At 35.1% G+C, this 21453-nt stretch overlaps 1 protein-coding gene across 1 annotated transcript; it reads left to right on the forward strand.

Moving 5' to 3' along the window:
* Positions 1 to 9511: 9511 nt before the first annotated feature.
* LOC144444337 (MFS-type transporter SLC18B1-like) lies at positions 9512 to 19555 on the forward strand (the record flags this gene model as incomplete). The annotated part of the gene is made up of 13 exons (XM_078133750.1): positions 9512 to 9721; positions 10800 to 10895; positions 12823 to 12896; positions 13477 to 13624; positions 14222 to 14290; positions 15603 to 15693; positions 15914 to 16050; positions 16632 to 16730; positions 17071 to 17165; positions 17886 to 17981; positions 18272 to 18346; positions 18711 to 18854; positions 19519 to 19555. Coding segments are annotated over exons 1-13 (1371 nt in total), but the record flags the coding sequence as incomplete, so codon positions are not given.
* Positions 19556 to 21453: the final 1898 nt, after the last annotated feature.

Here is a 21453-nt window from a genome sequence, read left to right on the forward strand (position 1 = left end):
ATATATGGCAAATACAAACATGACAGATCTTTGGATCCGAATTTGAATGTTAATCCAAAATAATATTCAGTGTTTACCTGACCTAGCCTGGCCTGTACCTCGCCTGTACCTGTGTTTTGTACCGACCGATACATGCATACATACATACATACATACATACATACATACATACATACATACATACATACATACACATACACACACACATACATACATACACACATACATACATACATACATACATACATACATACATACATACATACATACATACATACATACATGCATGCATACATATACATACATACATACATACATACATACACACACGCACGCACACACATACACATACATACATACATACATACATACATACATACATACATACATACATACATACATACATTGTACATACATACATACATACACACATACACACATACATACATACACACATACATACATACATACATACATACATACATACATACATACATACATACATACATACATGCATAAAATACATGTATTACAAAAATTGCAAGTGATAGACGATATAATGGCAGTGAGAAATTGATGGTTTGCTGTTAGGGACTGGACAGAATTTACGGCAGGGGGGGGCCTGGGGAGAAATTGGGGGGGCCATGAAAAAAATGGGAGGCTTGAAGGGGGGGCCATGAAAATTCTCATGGTTTGAAAGGGGGGGCCACGAAATATTTTGTCATTGAAAAAAAATAATATGTTAGAAAATTTAGCATTGCATGAGATAGCACTTGATATCGCCTTTAATATTGAATGTCAACACTTTCATTTATGTATTAAAATGGAAGTGTGTACGTTTGTATGTACCTATTTAGTGAAGCATAAAAACACTACTCAAGATTAATTTGATACACCCTGAATTACTCTTATATACTCCAAGTTGTTCACACACACACACACACACACACACACACACACACACACACACACACACACACACACACACACACACACATATGTATACATACATACATACATACATACATACATACATACATACATACATACATTTTAGCACTGTGGAAACAGGTTCAGTGTGTAATTACCATCAAGGATATATATATATATATATATATATATATATATATATATATATATATATATATATATATATATATATATATATATATATATATATATATATATATATATATATATGGTAATATACTAGCATAGGACCTGTAATTTATGTGATTAAAAAGTGACCTTTTGGTGCAAAATGTAAATACAAAAACGTCTGGCCAGATTAATTTAGATAGGTGTTTTATTTCTTTCCTTGACGCTATTCTTGAGTTTCACTCTCAGACTCACTAGAGTCTGAAGATGTGAGGCAAGACTTGTCTTTCTTTCTATCTAAAACCAGTGAAATTAAACTATTTCCCTCCTCAGCATCATCAAATGCATCTATCTGTACTAAATATTGTAAAGCATTTAGATGTCTGCGTGGTGTTAAGTGTTTTTTCATCAGTGACTTTGCACTAAAGCAATGGAGAGGTATATGAATACTCTAGTCAATATACATGGTTGGGACCAGAGATGGTAAGAATTCCACAACCTGTACCAGACCCGGACAGTCCAATGCACTATCTTCCAGTTCATAAGTGTCCAACTGTTGACAGTGAAGGAAAGCAGAGAGAGGCAGATGACTGGCAACCCAGGTCAAATATCACAAGGAAATTCAGAAAGGATGAATTGACAACCAATAATAGGTGGAAGAATTTTCAAAATTATTTTATGTTGATTGCAAACATATTGAAGCATATGTTCAACACCTGCAAAACCTAAAGAATGTTCAAGAAATGAGAATGCGTACAAGGTTAAGTCAGAAAAAGGAGAAGAAAATCAAGCCGTACCAGGACTATAATTGGCTTGACTTAGTTGTGCATGGAAAGTTAAGCTCTCTTCAGCTAGGTTGCTGAATTAGACAAGTACTTGAAATATCAGCAACTAATACATACATGGTAGGAAGGATGAGTCTAGCCATCAAAAAGACCAGGATGGCTCCCTTATTGTTCAAACTAGATCAGGTAGACTGGCTGGATCATGGAAACTTGCCTTTATATAAATTCAAGATTATGAATAAAGGGATTGTATTGCAAAGGCTATTCATCATTGACACTGCACTTCAAGCTTAATGTGAATGGTTTAGAAAACTGTGAGTAATACTCATCTGATCACTGTACAGTGTATTGAATACAATTCTGAATTTGCTGTCCCCATCATGAAGACACAAATGCCTGACACTATAGGTTTAAATATGTATGGTTTTGGAACTGAAAGCATATTGATTACATCTAAGTATTCCACAACATTCTGAATTTCTTTGCACTTTCATGAAGTCACAAATGTCTTACATTTACATGTGTATTGGTAATGCATTTGGTGTAGGAAAGTGAAAGCTATATTTGTCAGACCTCAGTGTGCATAAAATCCTTAGTTTGCTAGCACTTCATGACATCACAAATGTCTGACATTAGATAGTTATTGTGTTATGAGTATAAATAGATATTTGAATACACTGTGTAGGTGATGTGATGTCCTTAGATACTCCCCACAAATGTCCCCACTACAGTTTTTCACAAATCACGCATGTGAATGTGTGTTTACTCTGTGTCTGTGTTTCTGTGTATTTAACAGTGAATGACAGTTAAAACCACCACATCAAATGCCTTGGTATTAAGTGATGACTACTTATGGTGTCTAGTTGGGAAATAAACAAGATTATACCACATGTGTATGATTACATGTATAGTCAATATGTTTTTTTGTTTTTTTTCTAAAAAACTTCCTCTACAACTACTAAGTTGTTTGGGCTGAAATAGTAACATAATAGTAGTACCAAAAGAAATATTACAGTTGTGCTACAGTAACAAAAAAAATTGTACTCTTTTTAGTTACTGTAGGGGGCAGGATATTGTGCACTTTTTTTCTCTTTTTTTTTTGGGGGGGGGGCCATGAAATTTTTATACTTTTGAAAGGGGGGGCTGTGAAATTTTGGTCACAGTGGATGGGGGGGCCAGGAAAAAAACCAAGTCAGAGATAATTTCTCCCCAGGCCCACCCCCTGCCGTAAATTCTGTCCGGTCCCTTATAACAGCTGAGGACATAGATCAGAAACTGAATGCGAGTGTACCAAAACATACATAGAAAAAAACACCAGTTGGCACTAAATGACTTATTAAGCGTTATGTCAACTTGATTTACACTCCATATATATTGCTTCGTAAAACACAACATTTGAAAAGTTTGAATGGTGTATTTTATTTGCATGTAATTAATATGCTGTTTCTTTATGTTTGTCTGAAAGTTGTATTTTCTTAAAGTCAGTACTAAATACACTTCCATTGCAATGTAATTGTCATTTTCGTCACTACGTAATGATATGTATGTGTGTGTGTGTGTGTGTGTGACATTGAATGTTGATGTAGTTGTGCATTCAGTTTGTAGACGCGTGCCGGCTTCAATTGGAGGTCACACAGGCGTCATAGACAACGAGTGTATGAATTTCTTCCTTGGGAGAATGTGACACTTTAGGTAGCCATATACACACACAAACACACACACACATACATACATACATACATACATACATACATACATACATACATACACACACACACACACACATACATACATACATACATACATACATACATACATACATACATACATGCATGCATGCATGCATGCATGCATGCATGCATGCAGACATACATACATACATACATACATACATACATACATACATACATACATACATACATACATACATACATGCATGCATGCATGCATACATATACATACATACATACATACATACACACACACGCACGCACACACATACACATACATACATACATACATACATACATACATACATACATTGTACATACATACATACATACACACATACATACATACATACATACATACATGCATACATACATGCATGCATGCATGCATGCATGCATGCATGCATACATACATACATACATACATACATACATACATACATACATACATACATACATACATAGAAATGCATAAGGAACTAATAAACCAGTCCGTATATATAGCTGTTAAATCCGACGTTTCGAATAAATATTCTTTTTCAAAGGAAAAATTGGCGAGACAGAGAAATGCCAGGTGAAAACCCGAACATTTCTAAATATAATGGAACAAAACCGCGCGTGATATAAATAAACGGTTATACGTGGGATAAGTTCTTAAATTCGCACGCACCTAATAGAACCCAATAGAATACGCCTGAAATTTAAAAAAATACCCAATAATCATGATAATTAGATTGGGAAAGACGAGAATAATCTATTAATTCCAAGGGGTTCCAGCGTTCCAAGACGGAAAATGATTTCTTCTTCCTTCAACCTCAAAGCTTTCTCATCACCAGAAACCTTACAAATTCCTGAAATGGACATATCTGATACATTATGATCGTTTGTAATAAAATGCATAGATACGGGATAGTTACGATTCCTTTGTCTGGTCAAACGGAGATGTTCCACGAAACGATCACCAAGACGACGTACAGTTGAACCTATATATAGAAAACCACATTTTTGACATGTAATGCAATACACTACATTAGTACTAATACAAGTAAATCTACTTGTAACAGGCACACTGTTCTTAGGGCCAAAAACATGATTAGTATTAATAATGAAACCACATGTACAACATCGAGTACCAGCATTAACTTCCAATTCACGTTGTTCTGTACGTACCACCATATCTCTAAGACTGGTATCACGACGCCAAACCATTAACAGCTTGGCGTCGTGATACCAGTCTTAGAGATATGGTGGTACGTACAGAACAACGTGAATTGGAAGTTAATGCTGGTACTCGATGTGGTACATGTCGTTTCATTATTAATACTAATCATGTTTTTGGCCCTAAGAACAGTGTGCCTGTTACAAGTAGATTTACTTGTATTAGTACTAATGTAGTGTATTGCATTACATGTCAAAAATGTGGTTTTCTATATATAGGTTCAACTGTACGTCGTCTTGGTGATCGTTTCGTGGAACATCTCCGTTTGACCAGACAAAGGAATCGTAACTATCCCGTATCTATGCATTTTATTACAAACGATCATAATGTATCAGATATGTCCATTTCAGGAATTTGTAAGGTTTCTGGTGATGAGAAAGCTTTGAGGTTGAAGGAAGAAGAAATCATTTTCCGTCTTGGAACGCTGGCACCCCTTGGAATTAATAGATTATTCTCGTCTTTCCCAATCTAATTATCATGATTATTGGGTATTTTTTTAAATTTCAGGCGTATTCTATTGGGTTCTATTAGGTGCGTGCGAATTTAAGAACTTTTCCCACGTATAACCGTTTATTTATATCACGCGCGGTTTTGTTCCATTATATTTAGAAATGTTCGGGTTTTCACCTGGCATTTCTCTGTCTCGCCAATTTTTCCTTTGAAAAAGAATATTTATTCGAAACGTCGGATTTAACAGCTATATATACGGACTGGTTTATTAGTTCCTTATGCATTTCTTTATACTACAGTCCTAGCAGCATTATATATATTACATACATACATACATACATACATACATACATACATACATACATACATACATACATACATACATACGCCGTTTGTTTACATGTGCATTTTTATTTATATATTTATCTAATCAGTTTTCATCTGTGGTTATATTTTTAAATGTTATTCCTTTATATGTAGGTACACCTTGGTTACAACCAGACCTGGTTGGTGAGTTTGAAGTGCACCAGCAACTGCACTGTACAGGGAACAGGTATGTAGTGTCACTATTATATCGGGAATGACCCAACACAATATGATACGCATGCGCATGATAGGTGTTTAAACTCGAAAGTGGCGCTCTTATATCCTACCTTATGCAAAACACACTATGACCTCGTACCCTTAGGCGTTTAAGGACATGTCTGGTGACAAGAGATGAATGAAAGTTGATGAGACAGTCGTTATTCCTAAATCGACAGTTTGGAACACATGCTGTTTTCTGCATTTTACGTCCAGGTACGTGCGGAATAGTCAACCTGCGAAGTTTTAGCGTTGAATTCCTTGCACAAGAGTCGTATTTGGGATATTTAGCCCAGGTTATTCAAACACTGTCAGTACTGCCGAGACCTGACCTCTACACACTTGAATAGTTTCAACAATATTCTTCTTATCTACAAGGGCATCATAATAGCGTAAGCAGTTCGGTGGTACTGTGTGATCTACGGTGTCACCAGCGTCAGGGTCAGAATAGATTTATAGAAATGTTATCGGTGTACCTGTGGTGGGTTTACTCCAAGACAATTAATTTTACTACACGGAGATGTGCAGTTCTTTTGGTATGTTTTTTTTTTCAGTTCGTCCATCTCGAATACATGTACAATATATACGAGAATATGTATTTCATGAGCATATATACTAGTATATATATGTCAGATGAAATAGTCTGAAAGGGGTTTGATAACGTGAACGACAAGTAGACGTGTGCTGCGAGAAACGTTTTTGGTATCGCAGTTCACAGACAAGACGTAGACCAGCACCGGGTTTTGTTCCGACACAGACAAGTGTGTTACTTGTCCGTGGTTCCGAGGAGTTACAGGGGGATTTCGAGCTCGGTCACTGTCTCTGGTAGGCTCCACACTGGTGTCTTTTCTTCCTTATCTGTGCACAGTCACAATGTGATCGCACCGAGCCAAACATTGAGCAGAGCAACCTTTTGATTTTGCGCTCAAAAGACACCGTGGTGACGGTCATGTAGCACCACTTCTTTGTTGCATGTAGAAGTCATTGTACAGACAGCAAAATATATCGTGGCGAGCTAAGTTGTCATTGCTGCGAGCAAAACACATCACAGCAGCCGATTGTACGTTACTAGCCCACGGTACGTTTGGTATTCTTTTCATTAAAATAGTTTACAATATCTCTTTGTGCAAAGGTAAGCATTCCAGTACGTGGCTAGACTTTCATTGACGATTTTAACACCGTGACAGGTGGAAAGGGCAATTTTCTTTAGAAATTCCTACATCTTTTTAGGGAGCCTTCACAATTACAAGGGGGAGGGCCTGGGAAATCAAGTCTGTGTGTTTAAAATATTACCCCTCCCCACCACCACCCCTTTCGCTGGGTTAAAAAGTGACCCTCCCTCAATTATCTTTCTGTGAAATATGACCTCCCGTTCAAATGTTTTGAAGAAAAGATAGTTTTATTGGCGTAGTCGTTAGAGCTCGGTTTTGGGCTGTTTTCGTTCGGGTAGTTGCAGGAAAAATGACAAAAATACCGACAAATACTATAGCTCAGCTGGGGACGTGGATTCGATTCCTACATGTGTCACTTGTCTTTCCTCATTTATAGCAAGTTCATAAAGTCTTATGGTGAGTTTCCTTCACTTATAGCAAATGACAAATACCGACATGTTTAGATATCAAAGTCACGTGTTTGGCCTGCTGGATAGAGGATGTCAACGTGCGCGGGCACATTCCATTGTCTTTCACGTTTGACGTTTTGTTCTGAACGCGTAACTAAACACAACTTTGTACGCCTCATTACGTGTACGCCTGCATGATAACGCTTGAAAGCATATGTACGCGTTCTAACATGTATCTATATATACCTCCTTAATTCTAACTGCTGTGTCAGGGAGTTTTTCTTTTACACCATCATGTTATAGTACATGCGGCACAATAACTCGGTCACCAGAATTTACGGCGGTGGGGGGGGTGGAGTTGGGAATTGTTTTTTCTTTGGGGGGGGGGAGCCCTTGGGGGTTATCATGGTCTGAAAGCCTAGGGGAACCACGAAATGATTTGAACCTTTGAACCATATTACACTTATTGTACGGTTGTTTACAAATTTGGCAATATTTCGCAATAAGTTCTTAACCCCTATTGTTCTCTCTCTCTCTCTCTCTCTCTCTCTCTCTCTCTCTCTCTCTCTCTCTCTCTCTCTCTCTCTCTCTCTCTCTCTCTCTCTCTCTCTCTCTCTCTCTCTCTCTCACTCTCTCTCTAACTCTCTCTCTCTCTCTCTCTCTCTCTCTCTCTCTCTCTCTCTCTCTCTCTCTCTCTCTCTCTCTCTCTCTCTCTCTCTCTCTCTCTCCCCGCAATCACTTTGCATTGACAACTAAATTGCACATGTTATGACCAGGCTGTCAGACTATAGTATCGCCATTTTAACCATTCATTCTCTTTTATGGTAAGTTTGGAAATCAAATAGAAGCCCAAAATTTACAACACTTCTTTAAAAATGACAGACCTTTTGAAAAACTGAAGAAAAGAATCACAGCTAGAAATAAATCAATCGATCAATCTTTATTATACTCAACACACTAGTGTTTAGTAGAAATCAGGCAAAAAACAAATATGTCTCCGACCGACCCTAAATTAACCCTCCGACCCTAAACATTCTTTAAACATTTAAAACAAAAAGATGAGAAATTATTTGTCTTCTCGACGTTCATGTGCACGTCTGTTTTCTTTCTCCAGTGATACCTGTACAAACTATTAAATAAGGGGTATTCTGACCGACATTTTGCTTGGTTTAGGTTGGAGAAATATTTCTCAAAAATAAAAACAATTCAAAAAGACAAAATAAAATAAATCCCAACCTACCTAAGATCTGAGGCCATGTCATCGAAAAAACACAATTATTTTGTTTGATTTTAACAGTAAAAATGCACGAAATTAGAAGAGAAATGCAGGTCATCGCTGCCATTTTGTATTATGCAAGGGTGAACACCATTGAGTGCGGTCGGATGGCGAGTATTTCATTTTGTGACTTTTGTATTATACTAAATTTCTCGTAAAAGGGTCACAAAACCAACTGAATTTTTACCAGACCATTTTGAATTATGTTGAGGAAGGCAAGTGCTGGCAAAATCGTATATTTTGGGATGTGAAGTAAACCTGCCTTACAATAGCTGGCGAACCATATGTTACGCTGAGGTTTGGTTGGTTGGTTGGTTGGTTGGTTGGTTGGTTGGTTGGATGGTGGGGCAATATGGTGGACATTTATGAATTTCACTGATAACATCTACAAAGAACAGCCTGCCGAGGAGAAAGTGTTGACGTTGTCCATAAGGGACTGTTGATCGACAACAATTATTCTAGAATCTTAACATTGTTCTGTTTTATCTTTCTATAGAGTATCAAAATGTATGAACACCAAGATCTAGAAGTGCAATGTGCGACAACAAGCGATTTTGAAAATGTCCAGAAAAATGTGAACTATAGCTGTGACAAATATCTCAATGATGATTAATACTCGTTCTATATTGAAAACATACGGTACAACCGATTACTACTATAACCTTATGTACTGAGAAAAGACACTCCGATAAGACTGAGTTTTGGTCGTTGAAAAGGTTTCACGGTTCGATTGTATGCGAAAAAGGCTTACAGACGGAGATACTATATTAATCCTATTTTACCAAAGTCGGTTCGTTATACACGTTAACCATGGAGATTCCTTCCAAAACAAATGAATATGGAAGTGTGCAGACTGAACGGCCTATTTCTGGAAATGACAATACACTTAATGGCAGTTCCAGAAATGAAAGTAAAAGTGGTTTTACAAAAGTACAACGAATAACGTTATTGAGCATTGCAATGGCGAATCTGGCAGACTTGGCTAGCTTTAGTATCATGGCACCTTTCTTTCCCTTAAAGGTAAGAACAACTTGTTAAAAATTTCACTATTTTTTTTGCTTCGTGCTACATCAGGAGAACAGAATAGCAGCAAATTGCAGTACAGTTATACCGAAAATGGTGTAAAAACTCAGATTAGATCTGATTACGCGTGTGTTTATGAGGGGGGGGGGGGCATTCATTCCATAATTTGATTGAAAAACATTGGCATATATTCATAGGATAAAAATACAAACCACAGAATCATGTTACGGAACAATGAGAGTGTATCATTTTGGAAAGTATTATGGCACTTTACCTCTATATCCAGATATAGAATTATTCTTACGAGGAAACTTGTAAGTATACAATATCTAAAGTACCACATCCTGATAAAAGGTAGTCATTGTGCATACACATTTATCAAATATTAAGAGAGTGTGTTGACTGTATGCTCCCCAGGGAGTTGAGAAAGTGTAAAGAGCCGTTATGCCGATATAGATCCGAGCCAGGGGTAATAGTTGTAAAGCGCTTTGAGCACATTACAGAGTAGGAAAGTGCTATAAAAAATATAATGGGTACAGATCACTAATTGTTACTTCCTTCTAAGCTTTGCATTATTCTGGGTGACTCAATTGGTGAACAAATGATTATAAATTTCACTTCTTTTTTTATTCTTAAATATATCCATGTGGTAAAAACTAAAGGAACATAGACCAGACGGTTTTAGTTTATTACTCTGTAACATTTGCTGAATTATTCAATGCCAGAACAGTATGATAAGATTGATTTTCATCAAATGAAGTGGTCACCCTAGCGTCAAACAAAATGGCTACCCTTGCGGCAAGTCGTACAAACATGACACTGATATTAGTGAAGATGTGTTATTTTAGAACGACACCATCTTGGGATACAATTCATTTATTTTTTCCCATTTCTTCCTTCTTTGTTTCCCATTTCTTTGTTTTTTAATGTGTATTTCTTCGGTATTTAAATGAAATAAAACATTTTTTGAAAAAGAGAACAATTATGAAGTGATGAGGCACAAATATAATATTAACGACAACATGTAACATGAAATGTCTATATTAATATAACTACATCCATAATTCTTTTTCAGGCCAGTGAAATGGGAGCTTCTGATTTAATAATTGGTATGATCTTTGGAATTTTTGCACTTATTGGATTTGTATCTTCTCCAGTTTTAGGAAAATTTGTAAGTGGTCTTGTTTATTGAGATATTTCAAAATTGAACATAGAGAGATGTTGAAAAAAAAATTCTGGAAAATGTTGAAGGAATTGTAAATGTAAGAGAACTGCAATCAGTGTTAACCAGAACCCTTGAGTTTGTTCCACCCCCGTATGTAAATATTTTATAAAAGTTCATCACATACATATTGTTTTGTCAAATGGAATACTACGGTTACTAGCCTGTACAGAGTCGAGATCAATAGTTCAATGTAGGATAAACTTTTACTTTGGGGCGCGGGGGTGAACTATGTTTTAGTTCTCTTCCTACAAATCAATTTTACTCTTAAAAGCATCTGTCTAGTACCCCTAACTACAATATTTCTAAAAATCCATATTGAGAAATGGACGAATTTTCGCTATAGTAAATGGGTGGTACTATAATACATTAAAGTATAAATACAAAAATATTTTGTCCCCACTACATATACATAAATGCACTAGCTTTGTATTCATAGCACTACATACTACTACACATGGCTTTGTATTCATAGCACTACCTACTACTACATACTGGCTTTATATTCATAACACTACATACTACTACATACTGGCTTTGTATTCATAGCCCTGCATACTACTACACATGCCTTTATATTCTTAGCACTACATATACTACTACATACTGGCTTTGTATTCATAACACTACATACTACTACATACTGGCTTTGTATTCATAACACTACATACTACTACATACTGGCTTTGTATTCATAGCACTACATATACTACTACATACTGGCTTTGTATTCATAGCACTACATATACTACTACATACTGGCTTTGTATTCATAGCACTACATATACTACTACATACTGGCTTTGTATTCATAGCCCTGCATATACTACTACACATGCCTTTGTATTCATAGCACTACATATACTACTACATACTGGCTTTGTATTCATAGCCCTGCATACTACTACATACTGGCTTTGTATTCATAGCACTACATACTACTACATACTGGCTTTGTATTCATAGCACTACATACTACTACATTCTGGCTTTGTATTCATAGCACTACATACCACTACATACTGGCTTTGTATTCATAGCACTACATACTACTACATACTGGCTTTGTATTCATAGCACTACATATACTACTACATACTGGCTTTGTATTTACAGCACTACATACTACTACATACTGGCTTTGTATTCATAGCCCTGCATATACTACTACATACTGGCTTTGTATTCATAGCCCTGCATACTACTACACATGCCTTTGTATTCTCAGCACTACATATACTACTACATACTGGCTTTGTATTCATAGCCCTGCATACTACTACATACTGGCTTTGTATTCATAGCACTACATACTACTACATACTGGCTTTGTATTCATAGCACTACATACTACTACATTCTGGCTTTGTATTCATAGCACTACATACCACTACATACTGGCGTTGTATTCATAGCACTACATACTACTACATACTGGCTTTGTATTCATAGCACTACATACTACTACATACTGGCTTTGTATTCATATCACTACATACTACTACATACTGGCTTTGTATTCATAGCACTACATACTACTACATACTGGCTTTGTATTCATAGCACTACATACTACTACATACTGGCTTTGTATTCATAGCACTACATACTACTACATACTGATTTGAAATGGATTGTGCTGTCTGAAACCATTTCAATTTTGGTCAATTTAGTAAGATTGGGTGGGATGGAGTCTGAGGCCTAACTAAAGAATTTAGTTATTTTTTTATCCTATATTGTACTATGAGTGATCGTGTCCCTTACAACACAGAATAACGACTCGGATAACTGTCATCCCTATACGAGAGAAAGTGGAGTACCACTTGAGTGTCGTAAATACTGGTACCGACCAATAAGAACTTACTGTATTTTTCAGTTACCAAAAATAGGAGCCAAGTTTATGTTTCTCTCTGGTTCATTCACTTGTGGATGTTGTGGAATCATATTTGGGTAAGTTATCTCGTATTCCCTATATAGCAGGAATTTCCATATCACACATTTCAGACAAACGGAAATTATGCATGTGTACGTGGTAGCATATCATTATGCCACGAATTGCATCATATATGATCATGTGAAATACAAACCAATTGCATGCAACACAGAGTGTTACACAGTGAAATTTAAAACTGGTTTTAATATAACCCTAAATTAAGTAAGTGAAAGCATCCTAAATTAACGCTAAACTTACTTTGGCTACTTGTTTGATTATGAAAGTTAAAATATACTCATTTTGACAATCTGAGTAACAAATGCATGTATGCAAGGCAAATTGTCAGCCATGTTCACTCTATGACAGATAGCTGGCGTTGACAGACAAATAAAAAGACAGACAGACAGACAGAGAGGCAGGCAGGCAAGCAAACATACACACACACACGCACGCACGCACGCACGCACGCACGCACGCACGCAGACACGTGTAACAAATAATTCCGGTTAGGTTCTTATAACAATTCTGTATTCTGTACTGATTACATCAAATTATCATAAACTAACACATCAAGTGAATTTCCGTGTTTTATGTTAGATTTTTAGATAAATTATCCCCTGGAACTGAGTTTATAGCGTTTTGTTTTGTGGTGAGATCTATTGAAGCACTCGGATCAGCTGCTGCTACTACTGCAGTGTTCACTATCATTGCACAGACGTTTCCTGATAAAATAGCAACGACATTTGTAAGTAGACGTAATGCATGTATATGTATATAATTCAAACTTTTACTGAATAATATTCAATTAGTCAGACTGCTTAACACCGTGGGCTAAGAAAATATAAGTTTCCTGTAGGAACGACAACATACTTTGTTTACATCTAGAGGCTGACTGAATTGTATATGCGATGATAACACAATTTTTATAGTAATGTCGAATTCATCACAGTTTTCTGTACTTATACTGAATGACAACATGATCTTCAATGTTAATTATCTGTTTTAGTGTTGATAATAAGTACCATATTGAAGCAACCTTACAGGGATGGGGCCATGTGTAAGGGTGGTGCGTGCTGGGAACTTTTAGAGTGACTGTTATAGCAAATGTACTCAAAATAGTTTTCCGTGCCCGACCCCTTCCTTTCCTCATTTTTTTTCCAGTGAACCCCCCCCCCCCCCGTGTATATGGAACTTTTCAATGATCCCCTTGATTTCTCCAACCAATAATCACGGTTCAGAACAACCAGAAGTATATCTTTAATAGAGAATGAGAATCATAATTAAAGTCGAAGTTTCATTTTTCTAGAAAACTTATATCGTGGTGATGTATACATTTATACAGGGTATAATGGAGATTTTCACTGGTTTAGGGCTTATGATTGGACCGCCATTGGGAGGAATCTTGTACTCGGTAAGACAACATCTCGTCATTATGCAATACTGTTTTAAACTACACATTTTAAATTATCTCTATCAAACATGCATTTTCAGTGAACAATTGCATATATTTACAATGGTTGTTATTTTTTATTTCTGAATTTGTATAGTTTCATACATAGCAATACATTATTTCAATTACATTAAAAAACCAGTACCTTATAAACTTAATTAAAAAAGACGTTTAGAGACAAAAAAATCAAAGGATTTCAAGTAAAAGTGACATATTTTGTGGATGAGCTCTTTCTAGGAGTTCGTTTCTTGCAACCATTGTTGATGAAGCTTTATTGTAAAGGTTACATGTCCAATACTTGTGAATTGACCATTTACCAACTAGAATAATCAGATTTGCTAGATTCTCAAAGGGTTTTTACATGTGATTATCCCTCCAACAATTACTTTAAATTTTAAAGATATTGTGCAATTCAAAAGTCTTCCCAAAACATTTTCAATATATCGCCAGCCATTTTGAGCAATTATGCAGTCCCAATATCTATGTTTGTAAGTGTCATACTCCCTACATGAATCACACAATGGTGAATCTCTTTTCTTCCATTGGAAAAGTTTCAAAGCATTTGGAAGCCGACAAATCAAAAATTTCCAGTGGAATGCTTGAAGCTTGGTTTCTGGTGTTATTTTCTTCGCTAACATCCAGAGCTTTCTATCATTAAAACTACAACCACACTTTGTTTCCCAAACTAAAATGGCTTTCGTTTGTATCAAAGTATCCGCGATAAGCAGTTTATATACAACTTTAGTTTTTATATCATTTATACAAACAGGTACATTTTGAAGAAGAAATATATCGATCTCTTCTTTAGGAATCGTTGAAACAAATAGTCCATAGAAAGCATTCCAATGCAATTTTTTATGCTTGATTTTCTGTTTCTCTCTTAGTTTGAACCAAACACGTAAACATTCAATGTAAAACTCTGGTAATTGACGAGCAATTTGAATTGGCATATCCTCTGGATTTACAAAACTTCTAAGAATGCCCTCTGCATTGTCGTCCTGCATATACCATGAACAAATATTTTTCCACTTTGCATAGCTATTATCAAACAGCTTTCTATACCAGGTAAATTTTTATGCCCTTGTAAGTGTACTAAAGCTCGGCAACTTTGGTTGTTATTTTACAACTCGTGTCTATGTAGTTATTAAAGTGATACACGTGTTGCCATTTTTTTAGGAAACAGGAATACCATGGCAACAATTTCATCAACGACCTAAAACAACGAAGGTGCTCCCAAGAGTAATGAATTAAGGGGTATACATTTTTTTTTCAGGTTGGAGGGTATACTTTGCCTTTTGTTGCCCTGGGTACTTCTACATTGGTTATTGTGTTTTGCAACATTCTGGTTTTGCCCAGCCAAACAGGTATAGTACATTCTGTAAACATGATTTGAGTTTTTTGACGTCGGTAGATGCCATCAAATACATCTAAAATTCAAATTAAACACTGGAAAGGAAATGTTAACTTCAAGAGAAAATGGTGATAATTGTTATACAAATCACCCGTTTTATCCAATGCTCACCTTTTTTATTATAACTTTTGTAGTTGTTAATTTCTTATGTTTTTCTTTTTAATATTTCCTAGATGATTCAATACTTGAACTTGGTTCTACGATGCAATTACTGTCCATACCGTCAACATGGGTAAGTGGTGCCTGTGTGGTTGCAGCATCCATGGCTATAGGTTTTGTGGATCCTACATTGGCAAAACATTTACAAAAGGTAATACATGTTGTAATAATCTTTTCAATTTGTTATTCAACCGTTGTTCTCGTCGAAAAGTATATTCTAATTTCAAATCATGTTCTAATGTATAGTTCATTAAAAATTTCAATCAAATTATATTCTAGAGATCTGTATTTTCATAGCATTTTTGATTATATTAATCAAGAATCTTTTTATCTACACTTGTAGTTAATTTAGAATTAGTTGTGTTTTCACAAAACAGCTGTTAAACTATATAGACGTTTGTGTTTTTTGCAAATTTTGAAGACCTGTACAACGTATAATAAGTAGTTACAGATGTATGTTTTCTGTGTAGTCATTGATTATCAGCGTAATGCTGTCACAACTAAAAAGAGACTTTTGCATATGTTTAAAATGAAGAATATATCTCCCTTCATAATCTCCCAAAGAAATAACAAAAATCAGCAAAACGTTTAACCATTCCTTCTTTATTTCAACTTCAACATAAACAGGTTAATCCTCACAATAATGTCATGTGTACCCTTGCAAACTAAATTAATAAATTGTGCATTCACTTTGGAATTTCAGACAGAGTTACATCTTTCTTTCTTTTTTAGTTTAATTTAGATACAACAGAAGTGGGGTTAATGTTCTTCGCTATTGCTATGTCATACAGCATTTCTACTTTTTTGTGTGGTTGGATTACAGATAAAAAGGTAAACATTTGCTGGAGTAGCAATCAACTGGTTTAATATCTATTGTTTCTTTTCAATTCAGCTAAAAATTGCTCTAAGTTCAAAACTAATAAGAATTGGGATTCAAATGTTGAAACAGCAGTGCAGTTGAAACTCAATATCAGTTATCCAGTCAGGATGGAGTTCTCAGTTATTGATCACACAGATAGATAGAGAGACAGACAGACAGACAGACAGACAGACAGACAGGCAGCTGGCATTTCATAAACGTTCTATGGTAGCAAAACGGGACAAAAGGACCAATAGAGTGAAATATAATAGAAAGTTAAGTAAACATGATTTATTTGTGATTTTTTGGCAGAACATACCGAAATTATTAATGATAATTGGTAATATCGCAGTTGCAGGAGCTTTTATATATATAGGTCCATCACCACTACTTATGATTGAAACGAGGTAAATTTAAATAACCTAAATGTCAGTGATTAAACTAAATATCTTATATTTATATCACTAATATTTAAGTTCACTTTGAATATTATTTTCATTATGTGAAGAACTAATAAAATAAGGACATTTCTGGTGATGATGGAAATGCCCCATTCATACCTATATTCAAGGAATGATATCGTACATGTATTTCAAAATCACTATTTATTCAAGTTAATTGTGTTGATACCATATTCGGCAATCGGGTAAGGCTATAACGTGAAAACAATACTCGAGTACAGAAAGTATAGGCTTACTCTTCTTACTGGAGGAATATTAAGTCTTGGAGAATAGAATATCTGCAATAGCCAACATGTGACTAATTATATCTAACATTTCGGGACAAAGTCCATAATATTCCTTTTAATTTTAGTCCAAATTTTTACCTGAGTGGTATGGCTAATATATATATATATATATATTAGCCATACCACTCAGGTAAATACGCAAAAGACCAATCGCATAATACCTATATCTTTTATTCGCATGAGCTTATTCCATGGCAGGATGCCACAGATGAAACTTCTTCATCGCAAGTCAGAAACAAGTCTGTTATCCAGAGAATAAGGATACCTAGGTTTTCCATGAATTCCTGTGAATTAGAACCTTTCATGGAGCTACACAGTTATATAAATTGTACTTGATTATTTATTAAATTGGCTATTTCTGTTATTTACAAATTTTCAGTGAATTATGGCTTGAAATTGTAACCATGGTACTTCTTGGCGTGGCTGTTGGTTGTGCACTCGTACCAACTTTCCATGACTTGATAACTACTGCGAGGTAAAGTTAATAAAAACTTACACCATCTTCTGTCTTTCTTGTGGATATACAGAATTTGATAAATTAGACTCGTTGCTCAAAAAAGCTCTTTCGCTATTGTTGCCTTGAATATCTTTATAAAAACTAGATCAAAAGCTATATTTAAAGCTTTTGTAGTCATAATATTGGGCATAGCATTCATGATGTCTACATGATGTCCGCATGGTATCAACATGATGTTTACATGATATCCACGTGATGTGCATGTGATATCCACATGATATTGATATTATGATCTACTTGTTTTTCAGTTGGCATGGAATGCCTGACAATCTAGGCACTTACGGCGTTGTATCTGGATTATTTACTGGATTATTATATCTTGGGTAAGTAACACCATTTCCTGACTACTCTTGTAAAGCTCAGTGTATCAATATTAGTGCATCCATGTAATATGTATCCTCACAATGATCGTGTGTACATCAATACTGATAATATATGGCATTTGTATTTTCATACAATCTCGAGTCATGTATCTGTTACCAATTATGATGTGGATAGGAGTTCGTATCTCGAAGTCATCGTTTTCACCTTTCGACTGAGTTGTACATCTTACGTTTCAATTTTAAAAGAAATCCAATTATTAGAACTATTGTTTTCAAATACTTCAAATAAGAATATTGATATAAATGAAATTAATCGACACAATATACCTCAAAGTATTCTTTTCATTTTTTTAAAAAAATTCAGGAGTTTTATTGGTCCAACTGCAGGTGGAGCATTGGTAGGACGCTTTGACTTCAACTGGGCGTCAACAATATTTGCAACGATCTACTTATTTCTTGCATTTGTAATGATAGTATTCTGTCTGTGGGAGTACCAGTGTGGAAAAGGGTGTGTTTTCATTATCATAAAATAGATAATTCTCTCTCTCAAAAAAGTTTGTGCCTACTTTAATGAACAGATACCACTAATTTCATTCGATCGTATAATCAATTAATGAGATTGAAATGTGGTTATTGAGATACCGTAGTAAATTCTTCAATACATAAAAGTAAAGGCAATCTAGTTATGCTGGTTAATTTAAAGCAATCTTCGTCAGCTTCATGAATGCGATGCACGATTCATAAATGTAAAGGAAAGTTTAGTTTTAATTCATATGTTTAACAAATTAGAGAAACCTATGCAGTTGAGCTAGCAAGGCAATGGACGAGTTTGAAACATGTAATAATCTTCTAATAATAATCTTCTTTCTTTGAACTTATAATAATGAAATAACACTTGTACTGAAAGAAGAACAGTATTCATTTCTTTTTCTGTGATAAGCACCGTCATTTTAGAGTCAATGACAACATCTGCTCTTTATTTAATTTTGCGCATGTTGTGTACATCGCGTGACTTACTTTCAGATGTGGAGGTATCAAGGTATACACAAGAAGAGCATAGACAAGTATGTTTGTTGTGAATTTCAAGAATTATCCATATGTTCTAAAACAACAGAAGACATTCCTAACAATTTGTGGTTTTTTATCGAAATTATTTGTCTTTATCCCGCCAGGCGGAGGAGTCCAAAAGTAAGAGTTAGTGAAGAGGAGATAAAACTGATGAGTGCGATACAACAGAATGATCATTCAAATTAGATTCTAAAATATTATTCATATAAATGTAAGTCAATTTCAGGAATTTAAGTCATTGCACAAACTTTAAGTCAGTCATCATACAACAGCTTTTCTGTTGGTACCATCAGCCGTTAGGAGATTGGAATTTTCACATGTAAATATGTACATTATGTTCTAATAGTGTGTTTTACTGGTTTGATTTACATTTGATTGTTCTTTTTATAGTGAGCAATCATCCTTAATGCTTAATGACTACTATACCGAAGTTGATGTGTATATTGAGGAGAGAGACAGAGAAAGACGTACAGTCAGACATTATAAAACACAGAAAGACACATACCATATATATAGATACTGAGAGAGAGAGAGAGAGAGAGAGAGAGAGAGAGAGAGAGAGAGAGAGAGAGAGAGAGAGAGAGAGAGAGAGAGAGAGAGAGAGAGAGAGAGAGAGAGAGAGAGAGAGCATTACATACTGTTAATCAAAATTCATCTCTTACCAGTGGATGTACTCCAGTGATAAATCATTTTGTAAGGAAATTGAAGACACAATTTGGTTTTATGTTATGGATCATACACATTTATTTGCATATATACTATATACATTCTATATATAAATCAAGAATCTATCATACATCTAAGATAAGTAAGCAGGCATGTTTTACTGAACCTGTGATAAAGGATATACACTAGAAAATAGTATTATTACAACATGAACCAAGATATTGTCTTTGAATCGAAAATATGGATTATAAACCCTGGTCATTCTTTTGTCACAGCAAAGCTCGTTTATATTAGATGTACCTTTGTTCCAAACACAACTTTAATAATTTTATGTGAAATTCCCGACTGTACATCCAGTCTTTGTCAACAGATTGACCCTGACTGACAAGACTCCATTTTTTAAATTCTCAACAAACCTGTCACTGAGTCAACTATTAATGGCAGTTACTGTTCTTTTTATTTAGTACTTTAGAACAAGTGTGTATGTGATCTTCACGGAAGTAGAGAGGGGTTATTTTTGTGTTCCCCTCGGATCTGCAGACTGTATGGGCTGGACAAACACGAAAAAAAGACCAACGCGAGAGTATTTAAGTGATGTGCGCGCTGACCAGAAACAACTCCTTTTTTTTGGCTTTTGTAATTGTTTTATTACACAAACTTTCTCTGTTTTCTGTTTCGATTTCTTTTCATTTATACAGTCAATTGTTCACATCTTTTTTTGATATTTGTACGTTGTTACTGTATGTATCATTTCATTATTAGTGGACTAGATTAGTACCTAGTGGACTCTATCCATGGTCTTCACCAGAAACATACTATCATTTATTGTAAACATTTATTATGGGCACTGTATTATTAGCTATTGCATATCTTTAATTATTTTATGTTATGTGCTCATTTTCCTGTTGAAATAAAGTTCAATTCAATTTTATTCAATTCAATATTAAGGGATAGAAAGGTTCCTAATATATTAACCCACAGATGATTCAATACTGTTAAGGGTGTACAGTATTACAAGTAAGTCATTATAGCTATAAAAATACTATTTCGAAAAACAAATGTTCTAATTGCACCTAGTGCAGCTCTCAGCTATACAGCAAAATAAATTGAGTTTCATTTACAGATCTAGCCATACTGTATATCTCACCTTTTACAACTTTTATATTGCAGATAGATACTTAGATACTTAATTCCATGAAAATATTCTTCAGGTCGACAAAATGTATTAATAACAATATTCTAATGACACAGCGAAAAAGGTATATTACTAACAAGACATGCTTCATGAAGCAAAATGCAATATAAAGGTATATGGACACATTCATTGGATTTCATTTGATATGTTTGATGACAAACAACAAAGACACTATACG

Source organism: Glandiceps talaboti, chromosome 13 (genome assembly GCF_964340395.1).
Source record: "Glandiceps talaboti chromosome 13, keGlaTala1.1, whole genome shotgun sequence".
NCBI lineage: Eukaryota > Metazoa > Hemichordata > Enteropneusta > Spengelidae > Glandiceps > Glandiceps talaboti.